Below are 15,327 nucleotides of genomic sequence, written 5' to 3'. Positions count from 1 at the left end.
TTTTAAAGTGAATATAAAATTGGATCTACATTTCAATAAATAACACATAAAGCTGTAAGTCCCCGAGTCCCTGTCGAGGGGCACAACTTGGAAGAACGTTAGCTGGGTGGTCAAAACCCAGCCACGAAGGGGCTTGGCCTGACAGGTGCGGCTCGTCCGAGGGTCCCTCTGGTCCACTACCCCACTGGTCGGGGTGGGCTTTGACGGAAGTACTTCAGTGGGTCGAAGATGTCAATGTGGACGCCTCAGCTGAATGAATACATGTAACATGAACAAACCATCGCCTTCCACGCAATCTCATCCCAACTCCACTGTCACTGCAACTGCTGCAGACACATGAATGAATCGTGTCCAGGGTCGAAAGCCTGCCCTAAAGATCATAATGGGAGAAAGACAGCATCGTTGGACATCCACACACATGCTCATACTCTGTGCGGGGGGCCTTCTGCAAGAGCCTAGGAAAGACGGCGCCGTAGGAAACACCCCTCCCGGAAACGTGGAACTCCTGGCCAGCATGCCTCCCACAAGTCCGGTCTCACCTTCCAGGCCTCTGGAGCAAGCATCCTTATGCTGAAACAGTCCCACAGGCAGAGAGCATCATCTAGCCCTTTGAACTTGGAGTTTGCTGCCAAAACTTTACTATCTAGAGAGCCACAAGCTTTTTGGACTAGTGTCTTTAGGGCAGAAAAATGGATCTTTCAATTGTCAAGCTTTTCCTTTAAAAAGGTTTTTCTTGCTCCTATGGTTTATTAACTTTTAAATATATACATTTATTTAAAAAGGAAAGGAAATTAATATGCAGCGTTACACTTGGCCCCAGAGTGTTACTCCAAATGTTGCGTATTTTAGAAACATTGTAACAGAAAGGAGCATAGGCGATAAGGATTATAGTAATACCTGGGGGGACGCAGCCTGCTTCTATCTCAGCCCATTTCTGTGATGCCTGGAGACCTGGAGAGGAGGGGCCTGGCTCCTGTGCCCCTTCCCACCCTCTTAAAAGGATCCTGGTGACAGCCGCAGTAACTGATGGCTTGAGAGCTCATTAAGATGTACCCACAAAGCTGTCACTGGGGTTTCTGCACTTTCCCTGTTTTGAGGTAAATTTGGTTCAGCAATGTTGGTCTTGAACCATCAGAACAGAAAAGAATCTGGTCTCCCTGTTGCTGCCATGCCCCGTCGGAGCGCGGCATATCTGGGGACAGTGAAGTCACTCATCATTAGGGTCTGTGATCATTGCTCGAACCCTTTATTCACCAGCCACGCCGGACGCAGGTGAAGAGTGGCACTGTCACAGCAGGGAAGCAGGTGACACGGGCATGGTCTGCGCTGCCTGAAAGGAGGCAGGGTGAGCTCCCGGGGACGTGGGAGGCTGGTGACTGGGGCATCCAGGGGCGGCCACCTGTGAGAACTACAAAGTGTAAGTAACAGTCACTGGCCATGAAAGGAATGGAGTCTGTCACACAGAGAGGAGGAAGGCAATTTCGGAACTGCTGGGTCCCATGGGCATGGGCTCTGCCCCTCACTGGCTTCTGTGGTTTGGGGCACGTTACTTAATTGCTCTGAGCCCATGATTTTCCTCATTTGTAAGGATCGTTTATGCTCTGTGTACCTCATAAGGCCACTGTCTGTAAGCGAAAGCTATGTGTAAAGGGGATTTCTTTTTAAAATAGCCAAGCTCTACACCCACTGTGTAGCCTCTAGACGCACACTTGGCTGTTCTGTGTTAACCAAAATTAAGTCAAATGAGACATTCAATTCCTCAGTCATATCAGTTACATTTCAAGTACTCAACAGTCATACGCGCCAGTCGTTGCTATAATGGAAACTTCTAGGGACAGAGCGGCTTTATGCTTCCTTTGGTTGATCAGCCTAGTTATTTTCCAGCAAAGTCTGTAAACCACCACCTAACTGTTGACTCCTGCCACCAACTGTCTCTTCCGTTGCCTCTTACCTTGACCATGGCGCCAAGGCTGTCCTCTTCGCTGGCTGGACCTTCAGCACACAGACCCTTGCAAGAACCGGGCTCAACTCTTGGTGAGGTGTGGTGGAGGGATGGGTGCTAGCCTGTGGGCTCTTTGCACCCACCCACATCAGTACAGCTGTAGAGTCTAAGTTCCTTGGGGGAGAAGGCCATGGTTCGATCTGGTCCAGCCAATGACTGACTCCCTACGATGAGCACTTAGTACTGCATTGTCTCCTCTGAATCCCAACATGGTGACGAGGGCTGGGCAAAGGAGCCCCACCAAAAAGATGAAGGAAAAAGTGAGTCCTCCGCTACTTGCTCGAGGACACGCAGAGATGATGTGACAGATGTCTCGTTCCCCAGCCAACTCCATCCTGTGACATAACCACATCCACGCCGGCCAGGAGGGAAGCTCGTGTCCTCCCCAGGCGCAGTGAAACAGATGGATGGACGCCCTGTCCTGCCGGTTTTGGACTCCATGAGCAAAATCCACTCTAGTGGATTAATCCCACTCGGACCCTCACATTTAAGCTAATCCAGTTAGTGATCAGTCAGGACCAAATATAAAAAAGACTAAAAATCAAATAAGGACAAAACCAGCACCGACTCCTTAAGTTCTTTCAATCTAAGAAGCAAGTCTCAAAATAAGAGAAAGCAGTGACAGCGGGTAAGAAACAGGTACGTGGTGTTTTATTTTTTTTTAAGATTTTATTTATTTATTTGACAGACAGAGATCACAAGTAGGCAGAGAGGCAGGCAGAGAGAGAGGAGGAAGCAGGCTCGCCATTGAGCAGAGAGCCCAATGTGGGGCTCGATCCCAGTACCCTGGGATCACGACCTGAGCTGAAGGCAGAGGCTTTAACCCACTGAGCTACCCAGGCACCCCAGGTACGTGGTTTTTGTCTACAATGCAGAACATTCTTTCAAACAGCCTGGTTGGTAAAAGGGTGGGCCCTGGGATCAGAAAGGCCACCTTTAACCCCAGGTCTTCTGCTTTATGGCTGACCGAGTGGCAAGGCAGCTCACTTCACCGTGCCTTAGCTCGTCACTGTGGAACGGGCACTGTAAGGTTCCAGGGAAGAAAAAATGAGTAATGCAGAGAGTCCCTAAGCACGGAACTGGCATGGAGCTGGCACTCTGCCGATGCCTGAACGCTAGAAGAGGCTGTCGTGACGCCACAGATTAGGCTGAAAGGAAGAGAGATGCTTCCAGATGAGCAAGTCCCCCAACAGCATGCGGGTCAGGAACCTCCATGGCAGCTCCCCCCACCACCCCCCTCCTCACAGACGCCCATCTGGGCTCAGCCTGGACATGCTAGGGGATGTGCAGGGGGTGGGAACTGGGGGTCCGCTGGCCTGGGAATTTCCATCTTGAACTCTGGCTTCTGAGGTCTAACCACCTCCAGTGAACGTCAGTTCCCTGAGCTGGAAACCAGGGCTTCACGTTTAGAGTGGTTCTGTCCCTGCCCCACGCGGCAGCCATTTGAAGCCCCGGAGACGGCCCAGCCTCCCCACCGAACATCCATTCAGGCCAGGCACACAGTGTGCTCCTGGGCATGCACTCTTCCCATCCCCTCCGTGGGGCTCTCCCGCCTGCCAACAACCCTCGCAGGAACCCTGGGTCTCACCCTGCAGAGGCAGGTGGCCTAGCGCAACACATACAGACAGGAGAAATCTGCTCTTTTTAACTATAATGCTTTGCTTTTTTCCCCTCAAAGAATCTCAGGGCTCTGTGGTCACCGTGGGTCTATGTAACATTAACCAAACTGTTGGCCAGTTTTTTCCCACTGGATTCTCCATCTTTCTGACCTAGTAGAGACAGAACAGCAGTCTGTAGAGACAGAACAGCAATCTGTAGAGATAGCATCTCCTTCTGACCCCACAGCAAGGTCACAAGCTTCCAAGATGAGCACATGTAAGGTCTCAGAGGAAGGGATTCCAAACTGTAGATGACAGGGCTTTCCATGAGATTGGAAATCTCATCTTCTGTATAAATCTCTCCTTTCAGTACCCCCCCAGCTCACAAGGGAGACTGCACAGGAGAGGACGGGTCTGTCTCCTTGGCAGGCTCCCTTTCTCAGAGACCCTCTGCAAATGACACCAACTAGAGGGTGTGCTAGGGCTGGGGACAGCTCTTGGCAGACCTGGGACACAGGACACACAGAGTATATACTCTTGAGCACGCCGTAATTCTCAAATCTGGAGAGAACAGTGGTTCTACCGAAAAAGAAGGCATCGGCTGTGGACTCATATGGTACAGAGGGTTTAGAACCCAAGGAGCAATGACGTCTCAGGATTTTCAGAGCCTTATTTACATGGCCCCCTGCCGGCTCACTCCACCGCTGGGAAAGCCTGGGGTCAAAAGCCTAATGATCTCCCATGAGCCTATGCCAGGGTGTGGTCATGGGAGGGATGAAAGGGGCCTCCGTTAGCCCTGGTAATTCTCTACCACAGATATAAACATAACATGATCCCCCTGATTCCCCTTAAGTGGACATCTGAACGGTGAGTCCCAGAAATACTGTCCCTGTGGACTCCCATGTCTGAGAGGGCAGATGCCCCACGCTGGGCGGTTATTCCTTCCTCCCTTCCTGAGGGCCCTGGGGAGTGCGACTCGGGCTGCACGGAGACCACAGAACGGGGAGCTCGCCAGCCCTTTGGCTCCCATATCAGCTCCTCTCGGCCTTGAGTCTTGGGGTAAATGACACACTCTCTGGGAGCTTCCGTTTTCCCGGGCATACGGTACGGACAAGCAGGCTCAGCAGACGCACCTCAGCGCCTGGCCTGCAGAGACGGACGCTCCTGTTCCCACCCTTCCACCCCTGCTGCCACAGGCACCTTCTATGTGGGTACATCCCATGCCCTGCTCTGTACCCCCGCAGAGCCCTTCTTAGCCCCCAGGTGCCCTCCTATGGCCTCGTAACACTATGGGCATTTCTCACGCTGCACCTGCCACACTGTACTTATGAATGGTTTTAATATACTTGTCTCTCCTATGAGATCGCTCACCTCTAAGCCAGGTGGAGGGCAGGAGAACCCTCTGCAGTAGAACCAATACACACACACACACACACACACACACACACACACACACACACACAGTTACTTCCCTCTACTAAGAGAGAGAGATTTATTTAAAAAGCAATTGGCTCACATGATTATGGAGGCTTGGTAAGTCCAACAGGACAGGCTGGTGGGCTGGAGACCCAGGGAAGAGTTGCAGGCCAAATCCAAATCCAAATGCATTTTTCCAGGAGATTTCCCTCTTCTTCCAGGTAGATCAGGTTTGGTGCCCCCCCAACCTGCCACCCATTAAGGTCATCAGCTGATCTGATGAGGCCCACCCATTGTGGAGCATAATCTGCTTTACTCAAAGTCTACGGATTTGTTAATCGCATCCTGAAAACACATTCACAGACACATCAAGAATAGTGCTTGAGCACATATCTGGGTACTGTGGCCCAGCAAAACCGCCACACACAGTTATTCATCACAACCTCTGGGTCCCACGGAGGTCAGGGAGTGACACCAGAAAGGCCAAGTCAGGAAGGGAGTGAGGCGGAGCAGGTATTCCCTGCCACCTGGCATCCCACAGAGCTGTCCGAGGACAGAGTGACTGATGCTGAGGTCCCTGCGTGGGATGCAGGTGGACAACAACGAGGCCCACGACCACAAAGCACATTCACTGTCCTGGTTACTCCACTATCTGTAGCTGGGAGTCCACTGGCCCACAGCAAGAGCCTGAGGCAAGCCTGACCAGGGGTTCATGATGAGCTTGGAGACACGGTGCTGAAGGCACAGCCAAACCCAGGTACCAGGGACCCTGGCTCTGGCTTCAGCAGCACCGGCTCATTCTTTCTGTCTGGCAGTGTATGGTCCCCCAGCTAAGACCTATGCTCCCAGATGCCTGGGATGATGAGAAAGTTCTGGAAAAGGATAGTGATATGGGTTGCACAGCACTGGGAATAAACTTCTTGCTACTGATATGTGGTGATATGGGCTGCACAGCACTGGGAATAAACTTCCTGCCACTGAACTGACACTTACAAATGGCTAAAACAGTAAACTGCATATGCTGTGCACATTGTGCCACCATAAAACAGAAACGCTCCTTGAGGACAGGCCCACAACTTTCCTTAACACCGCCCCCCCCCATTCACAGTATGCATTCCACTCACCATTCTTCCTACTAGAGTCCACCAGACGGCCAAAGGCAAAAGGCCCAGGGCATAGCAGCGGGAAGGACTCCATAGAGTGACATGAATGGCCCTGAGAGTCGCAGGATTCAGGGTCAAGGGGCCGGTGCATGGTGGGCCACCAAGACAGACATTTTGGGTGGAAGGACTCTGAAGGTGAGTGGACCTGAAGGTCAGCTCCACGGACGCCAAGTGGGAGCCCAGGTCCAGCCGTCTGAGCCAGCGCCTCCGTAAGAGCTGGCTGGGGGAAGGTCCGGAAAAGAGCTCCAGGGGCAGACGGCGTCACTGCACCCAGTGGGATGCCGCTGACAAGGGGGTCCCTCGCACCCTCTGCAGCTCCCAGAGCTCGGCAGCCCCATCCACTGCTCCTTCCTCCTGAAAACCTTTTACCCCCACCTCCTGCACTCTCAGAAATGGCAGACTATGAATCCTTAACTTCCAGACTGAGTCCGTATAATCTCTCCTTCTATTTCGCTCCTACCACATCCCTCCCCCATAGACCTTTCCTGGGGAAACACTGACAAATACCAAAAGTTCTTCTAAACAACCCTCATTTCCTCACCATTAGTCTTACTATGATTTTTTAAAGACTTTATTTGAGAGAGAGAGCGCAAGCACACAAGTGGGAGGGGCCGAGGAAGAGAATTCCAAGCAGACACCCTGTTGATTGTGGAGCCCAACATGGGGCTCAATCCCACAGCCCCGAAATCACAACCGGAGCCTAAACCAAGGGTCGGACATGCAACCGACTGCACCACCCAGGTGCCCCAGTATTATTTTTGTCTAGCTGTTGGCATGCCCTTGCCACCCAGATGCCCTTGTGGGGAGAGAAGCCCCCATCTGAGGCACAGACAGGACGAGTCAGCCACGCTGAACTCCTGCTTCTTTCCCACTAACCTTCCCTGAGGCTGCCAGAGAAATCACTGACCAACGTGCAACTTTCTCCCCCTCCCCATCCCTTCACCCAGAACGTTCCAAACAGAGCTCATCCTCAGCCTGATGGTGGTTCAGAAGGACGCAGTCCAGCCAATGAAAGCTGAACCTTGTGGGGATGAAACAGCCAAGTCAAAGCAAAGCCTTGGTTTCTGCTAAAAACGCACCTACACGCCCACAGTTCCTCTAAGACATCAGCTCAGTACGACCTCAGTAGCTGGAAGGGAGCTGCCCGGCCGGCTCTGCGGGCCCGAACTGGTGGGCCCTGGGTCGTTTATGTCAACACAGAATCAACCACCACAGAAGCTCAGTGGCATGTGGAAAAGCCCCACAGCTCATGGGTTTTCAGACCTGAGGGATGTGGCCTGGACACCCTCGTGGGCAGAATAGAGAAGCCCAAGGAGACTCCTGCAAGGGTCGGCTCGGATTTCCTCATGTGTCTACTTCAGCTCGCATCCCACTGGCCGCAGCAAAACATGCAGCCAACCTCAGACAGGCATGGCAGGGCAGATGGGCAGCAGAATGGCAAAGGGCCTTTCGTGCCAGAGGTTGGCCGTGGCCTCCCGAAGGCTCAGCAACCAGGCTTCTCAGCTGCAAAGCCACGGAGCAGGAGAACGTATGTGACAAACTAAAATGAAGACAGTGTTCTTGTGCACCCAGCCTCACACATCTGCAAAGAGGGGGACCACAGGATCCTGCAGCAGCAGGGACCTCGCCAATGAGCAACCCCAGCCCTTCCCTCCGTGGGGAGGATGCTCAGATCTAGAGCCACTCTGGGAAGCGGCAGGAGCGGGACCGCTGCCGGCCCCCAGGACGGGGAGGGCAGAGGCGGCCTGGGGTCACAGGACAGCAGCAGCAGGAAGTGCCAGCTCTGAGCAGCCCAGTGTGAGCCTCGGTGGGCACCCCACATGGGCACCCGGGTGAGGATTTCCATCGACCCTCCAGCACTCACACCGCACAGGCTGACGGGAGATGCGGGGGGATGGAGGTGTGCAAGCTCTCCTGGGGAAAGTACTGTTCGCCCCACCCAGCTGCCCAGGCTGCTGACTTTCCAAACTCCTCAGACAAGACTCAAAATGTGGAGAACCAAGGGAAGGGGAACTAAAGAGAACCCTCCCCAGGCCACATGGCACTCCTCTGTGTGCCCTGGCTCCTCATAGGGAAGGTGTCCTTCCCCACCTTGCTGCCCTACTTGGGCCCCTTCCCTGGGACCAAGGGAAAAGAGGCCCTGGGGAGACCAAGACAGCCCTTGGCCCACCCCGTCATGGGACAGCCTGTGGCTGGAGGGTAATGGCTCGTGTTGCCCCAGCCACGGTGTAAAGCCCGACTGCTGCTCAGTTCTGGCTTCTAATACAGCCCCTTGCATGGCAGCAAAGACTCCTAAGATCAGAAAGTTCTAGAAACACAAGGAAACTTCAAGGTACCGATCCAACCTTTTTATCGATGGGATTTTAAAGATTTGACAGAAATTGGGAAGAACATGTCCCGAGGGAGAGTTCTGTGGCCTGTCTAGGTAACAGACCTGACCTGTAGCCACTGAGTGCTTCCAGGAAAAATGGTGCAGAAGCACACAGAGTCCACAGGGGCAAGTGTCCAAGGAAGCAGGGCTGTGTCTCCAAGTCCCGGTGTTCAGCTCAGCACTGCAGTGGACAGGTGCGCGGGAAGTACTTACTCCAAGGAGGACCAATGTTCCTTAGGGATTATATAAAGCGAACCCCACTCCCGTCTCCAGTGTGTGTCACTGCAAAGGACACCATGGAGGTGACAGGAACCACTGGACAGAGGAGCCCAGGCTGCATATACAGCATAAATCCCACTCAGGGACAGGTCCACTGTGTCAACTGCCAGAAGCCTGTGCTCAAGCTGGTGCAAGTCTGGGGTCCCACTGGGGATCCCGGCCCCCGCTCAAGCTCAAGATCCCCCACGCCCGCAGGGAGAGCAGGGAAGGTCCTTCTTAGCAGCTACGTTTGCAGGAGCATGTGTGCTTCCCTTCCTGTGGCGAGGAGCTGCCCCCTGAATCTTCCCATGACTCCTCCTCTGGCTCAGGGGGGAAGGAGTGTGAGATCCCTGGGCCTTAGGTCCGGGCCAGCAGCCCAGCAAGGACAGTGAGGTGCGGTCGGCTGTAACTGCCAGGCTGGCAGGACTGACAAATGGGAGAGGGTATCCCCGCGTGGCAGGAGAAAGCAGCATGGGGCCAGGAGCTGTCACTCAGGTACCACATTCCGGCCTAGGCCATCTCCTACCTTCTCCTTTGTGCACACTGCACCCCGGCTGATCCCGGCAGCCAGACACCGGACAGGACACTTTCTCCTCTCCTGAAAGCCACATCCGTGCCTGCCTGAAGCAGAGCGGAGCCCGGGCGTGGGCGACCCTGCCAGCTCAGAGGACAGGTCCTCACTGAGCCCCATCTAACCAGCTGGCTGCTGGGGGCCTGTGAAGAAGGATTCCTCAGGACGGATGCGGGGGGGACAGAGACCTAGCAGGTCAAGGATGGAAGGGGTCTTCTGGGACGGACACACATCATGTCCTCAAGAGACACTGAAGTCACCTCCTGTGACCAGCTCTTTGGGTGAAGCCTCTGGCCTTGAGATCAGGGCCCGAGCCGTGATGAGGGTTTATTGTTGTTACTGAGCCAGAAGGGCTGGACAGAACAGGGAAGAACATGCAGGGCAGTGTCGGCGATCCCAGTGCCCCTGTGAGAAGCCCCAGCCTGGCCCCAGTCTCTGTGGCAGGTCCTGGGGAAGCCCTGGAAATGGTGAGCGAGCGAGCTCATCCCTGGGCCTCCCGGGGCCGTCCCCGGGCTCACCTGGATAATGAAGCCAGTGGAAGAGCACTGCCGGACCCAGAGGCTGAATTTCCGCTTTTTCCTCTTTCGGAGTTCCCGCTCCGTGCACGTGGCAATGAACACAGGGTCTTCATCAATCAGGGGTTCATGTAGCACCTGCCAGGAACAAAAGAGCCAAGATGCTCACGGAGGGCAACATGAGCTCACGGCGGGGTCATCCGATCAGTGCTCAAATCACGTCGCTGCCTTTGACCGGCTGTGTGACTTGCGTCACCGTACTTCTCCGATCCCAAGTCTCCTCATCTGTAAGAGGGTAACATCTACGCCAGTGTTTTGGGGAGCATGGAGTGAGAAACCACATGCGTGGGACCTCGCATGGGCCCCGACATACAGCAGGTATTTAGTGAATGGAAATTTAAAAAGTAATTTTATTTTTATTTTACATATTTATAAAATGATACGTATTTAATGTGTATACTTATATATTCACATATTTAATGTGACAATTATAATAATAATTATCATTAGCAGCCCACGGTCCCCCGTGCAAGCTCTTTCTTGGTAGCGGGATCGCCAGGGAACCTGACTCCGAGCTGGGCCTGCACAACTGTTTTCAGGAAAGACCCTCCCAACGGACACCTCGCACTGCTAAAAAGTCCTTCCCCTCACAGATTCAGATTTACCTGCATTTAATCTAAACCTGCTGATCTGACTTCTGTCCCTGTGAGGAACAAAGGAAAATATACACTATTTCTTCAGGCATTCCAGACTGCTCGCATGCTGGCTCACAACCCCCTTGCTCCCCCAGGGCTCACGATCTCTCCTTCGAGCCTGTCCTGAAATGAAGCCGGTGTCTTGTGGCCTTGTCGCCACGACCCAGCCTCTGGCTCTCCTCCACACTGTCATGTTTTCTGGATGCGGGATTCCCAAGGCAATTTTTAAACCTACTCCGCCTTTTCCAATTTCTTTATAACATGGTTGTAAGACGTTGTCAATGACAAGACCATAAAGTAAAAAGAAATGGCTCTGTGGGGTGGTCCAAGCTTGGCTTCTTCAAGCTGAAGTGTTTCTGGGGAGACTTTTGGGTGCATTTAGGAATCCACTACACTTCTCCCCACCCTGATCCTATTTCAAGCCTAACTGTGATTGGCAAGTGTGTCTGAATTTCACTTAAATGAAGCGTAGGAGAAATGACAGGATTCCCAGACCTCGAGCTGATGCCCTAGATCGGGGCTGGCAAACTGTGGTACAGTCTGGTTCACTGCCTCTTGCAAATAAAGTTTTATTGGGATCTGCCGTGTTGTCAATGGCTCTCCTGGACTAGGAAAGCAAATCACACAAGATGCAGCAGAGACCAGCTGGCCACTGACAGACGACGTTTACCAGCCCCAGCTCTCCGCCGGGGCTCCTGGAATTTTAAGGAACAAAACCAGTCACCTGTGATCTCCCTAAAGGGCAGATTCTGATCTAGTCACTCTGGGGCAGGGTCCGAGCTTCTGCACATCCAGCGAGCTCCTGGGTAATGTCAGAACACGCTCCGACAAGGACCGACTGGAGGACAACACTCACCGGCTGTGACGTGGACAGTACCTCCCACGCCTCCATTAATGCTCCCCTGAATTCCACTCAAAAAACAACAACAGACCTGTGGGGTTCAGTCTGGCCCCCAGGCTGTTCTGTTGTTGAAAGCACGCAGACAATAAACTTGGCCGCCCCATCATGTGCTCACAAAGGGGAAGGCTGGCGAAGCTTCTGGGCCACAGTGCCTCCCACCATGCCTTGCTGACTCCGTGAGACCATAAAACATTCAAAGCCCCATTTGGAAACACTGTAGCAAAAGGGACAAGTCCCACAGGCTGTCGGGAGAGGGAGCGGGCAGGGGATGGTGGGGAAAGGGCAGAGAGAAGCCCTGCAGCCGCCCGGCTGCTCCAGCTCAACGACCGCAGCTCAAGAAGCAGGTCCTACTCGCCCCCCTCCTCGAAGCCACAGTGCATAGAACTGGTGTCGCTCCCTCATCTTCAGGAAACCAATGGAGCTCGAGTCCGTGTGCACTTATGCAGAAGCAGCCGCTCACGATGTCCCATCACACGCCCCACTGAAGCACTGCATAAAAGCCAGGCCTCCCAGAACGCTTCTTCCCTCTCCTCCAGGGTACCTGCCAGGCAGCAGCTCTGTACCCCCGCTGTCCACCCTGAGTCCCCCCCACTCTGTCTGACAAGCTCATTTTGCATGTGGAGCGATTTACGGTACAGGAAAGGCAAAGCAGCTGCTTACCTACTTGCATAATCCCCTCCCGAAAAGAGTCTTCTAATGACTCTGTCCCCAGTTTTGAGGAAATGCCACGTCTCCCCCGCATTTGTACATAAATGTGTGTGTGGGCACACATGCATGCATACACACACAGGACACGTGGCGCGTTGGGATACCATTAGACTCCGAGAACCATCGGGCTTCTGAAGGGCCTGTGGAAGTGCTAAGCGCAAATCAGGCATGTGTGGTGTGCGAGGCAAGCGTGCCGTGTGTCTCGGGGATGGATTGTGTGTGAGGCAGCGGGATGTGGATGGATGCCCGGGAGCCTGGAGCAGATCCACCCACACGTGACGGAGAACCGAGCCCATGGCTCTCAGCAGGCGGAGGGAAGACCCTTCCCAGGGGCCCTGAGGCTCTGGCGTGGCACAAGGCCACCCTCAACCAAACACACCCTTCGATTCCCTTCTACCTGAACGAATGTTCCAGAGTCTAAACAGGGGCTTTCCACAGAGGAGAAAAGATGCCACACCGGCAAACCTTTGGAACTTCCAGCTTCTCCCATCAAGATCAGAACAGGGACCTTTTCTACGACACAGAAGCATCTTCGAGAAGAGAGTAAGTGCCAGAACCAAGCACAATGTGGCTGATGCTGGGGGGGCTGATGCTGGAGGCCACGGGAAAGCGCCCCTGCCCCTGGGTGAACTCACAGGAGGCTACGGTCTGTTCCACACAGGAAGGCTAGTGCTTTCAGGTACACACAGGGCCAAGCTGCTTATCTGCAAAGGAAGGCATCCGAGGACTTGTAGAAACCCCCGGCTAACAGGATGGCCTAATCATGTTCGAAGTCAGTCAGACACTGCCGTTCATGAGCGTGTGTCCTCTGGTTTGACCCTGCTCCTACTTGCGGATCCAAGGCTGGCTCAGCGGGGCCCACAGCCAGGAAGGAGATGGAGAAGGAGAGAATTCCATCTGATGATCCACCAACAGAAAAACTGGTCTAAGGGATCTTTGAGTTTCCCACTGCCTTGTGCTCCTTCTGTGGGATGGAGAGTCCTGGGTCTTCTGCTTACCCTCAGGACGTGTGTTCCATCCTTCCCACCCCGCACTGTGGCCCGGAGGCCAACCTCTTCGAGGCCACACCATCCAGGTCCCTGGCCCAGTAATTGACTTGTTTGGCCAACTTGGAGGTGGGAGCAAGGCATGGATGAGGTCCCCTGTCTGACTGTGCTGTCATCCCTATGTTCCTACGCATGCCCCCTCTCTCCCAGGCCCACAGTTGACCTCGGGTTCCCACTGTCACTACCACCCCAGTCATGTCCCCTGGCCCTGGCCACGCGACTCTCCACAGTTCCCACATCCAATCCTCCTCAGCTCTTCATCTAGAACACAGGACTGCTTCTTGCAGGGATCCTGACCCACAGAGGGCACTGGCTACAAAATGGTAGCAAAAAGAAAACAACTTCACAGATACAAAAGTAAAAATAAAAATCAAATACAAAGTCTATTTTTAAAAAAGAAAGGAAAGTGGGAAAAAAATCCCCAACATGACCAGGGAGCCCCTCCCCAAACTGAGACTTATCTCAGGACCTTCTCTTAGCCTCGTCAGCCAGATACAAGAAGAGAGGGTCGGCACCTTGCTTAAGAAGGCTTGGATCAACCAGGAGATCAAAGAATTGAAACAATTCATGGAAACCAGTGAGAATGAAGACACTTCTGTCCAAAACCTATGGGATACAGCAAAGGCGGTCCAAAGGAGGAAATACATAGCCATCCAAGCCTCCCTCAAAAAAACCAGAAAAACTCAGAATACACCAGCTGTCTCTACACCTTAAAGAACTGGAGAATCAACAACAAATCAAACCAACTCCACACATAAAAAGGGAAATAATCAAGATTAGAGCTGAGATCAATGAGGTAGAAACCAGAGATACAGTAGAACATATCAATAAAACTAGAAGCTGTTTTTTTGAAAGAATCAATAAGATTGATAAACCATTGGCCACACTAATGCAAAAGAAAAGAGAGAAAGCCCAAATTAATAAAATTATGAATGAAAAGGGAGACATCACAACTAACACCAAGGAAGTAGAAACAATCATCAGAAGTTATTATCAATGGTTATATGCCAATAAGTTAAGCAACCTAGATGAAATGGAGGCATTCCTGGAAAACTATAAACTCCCAAAATTGAACCAGGAAGAAACTGACAACCTAAACAGACCGGTATCTAGTAATAAGATTGAAGCAGTGATCAAAAACCTCCCAAAAAACAAGAGCCCAGGACCTGAAAGATTCCCTGGGGAATTCTACCAAACTTTCAAAGAAGAAATAATACCTATTCTCCTGAAGCTGTTTCAAAAAATTGAAGCAGAAGGAAAGCTTCCAGACTCTTTTTATGAAGCCAGCATTACCCTGATCCCCAAACCAGGCAAAGACCCTACCAAAAAGGAGAATTTCAGACCAATATCACTGATGAATATGGATGCTAAGATTCTCAACAAGATCCTAGCAAACAGGATCCAACAGCACAGTAAAAAGATTATCCACCATGACCAGATGGGATTCACCCCTGGGTTACAAAGTTCAACATTCACAAATCAATCAGTGTGATGGAACAAATTAATAAGAAGAGAGAAGAACCACATGGTCCTCTCAATTGATGCAGAAAAAGCATTTGACAAAATCCAGCATCCGTTCCTGATTAAAACACTTCAAAGTATAGGGATAGAGGGAACATTCCTGAACTTCATAAAATCTATCTACGAAAGACCCACAGCAAATATCATCCGCAATGGGAAAAAAGCTTGCAGCCTTCCCATTGAGATCAGGAACACGATAAGGATGCCCACTCTCACCACTCTTGTTCAACATAGTACTAGAAATCCTAGCAACAGCAACAAGACAACAAAGAGAAATAAAAGGTATCCAAATTGGCAATGAAGAAGTCAAACTCTCTCTCTTCACAAAATACATGATTCTTTATATGGAAAACCCGAAAGAACCCCCCCCCCCCCAGACTACTAGAGCTCATACAGCAATTCAGTAATGTGGCAGGATACAAAGTCAATGTACAGAAATCAGTGGCTTTCTTATACACTAACAATGAAAATAAAGGGAAATTAGAAAATCGATTCTATTTACTATAGCACCAAGAACCATAAGATACCTTGGAATAAACCTAACCAAAGAGGTAAAGGATCT

At 52.1% G+C, this 15,327-nt stretch overlaps 1 protein-coding gene across 1 annotated transcript in view; it reads right to left on the bottom strand.

Annotated features, from left to right (window-relative positions):
* The window catches only part of PGBD5 (piggyBac transposable element derived 5), a 106,428-nt gene that overhangs the window by 16,080 nt on the left and 75,021 nt on the right, over positions 1–15,327 (bottom strand). The window contains exon 3 of the mRNA XM_082718865.1: positions 9,898–10,032. Within this exon, the coding sequence (XP_082574991.1) occupies positions 9,898–10,032 (135 nt within the window). The remainder of the gene's footprint in view (positions 1–9,897; positions 10,033–15,327) is intronic.

This window comes from Mustela nivalis (assembly GCF_964662115.1).
Source record: "Mustela nivalis genome assembly, chromosome: 2".
Classification (NCBI taxonomy): domain Eukaryota; kingdom Metazoa; phylum Chordata; class Mammalia; order Carnivora; family Mustelidae; genus Mustela; species Mustela nivalis.
This window is presented reverse-complemented; position numbering and strand designations above follow the sequence as displayed.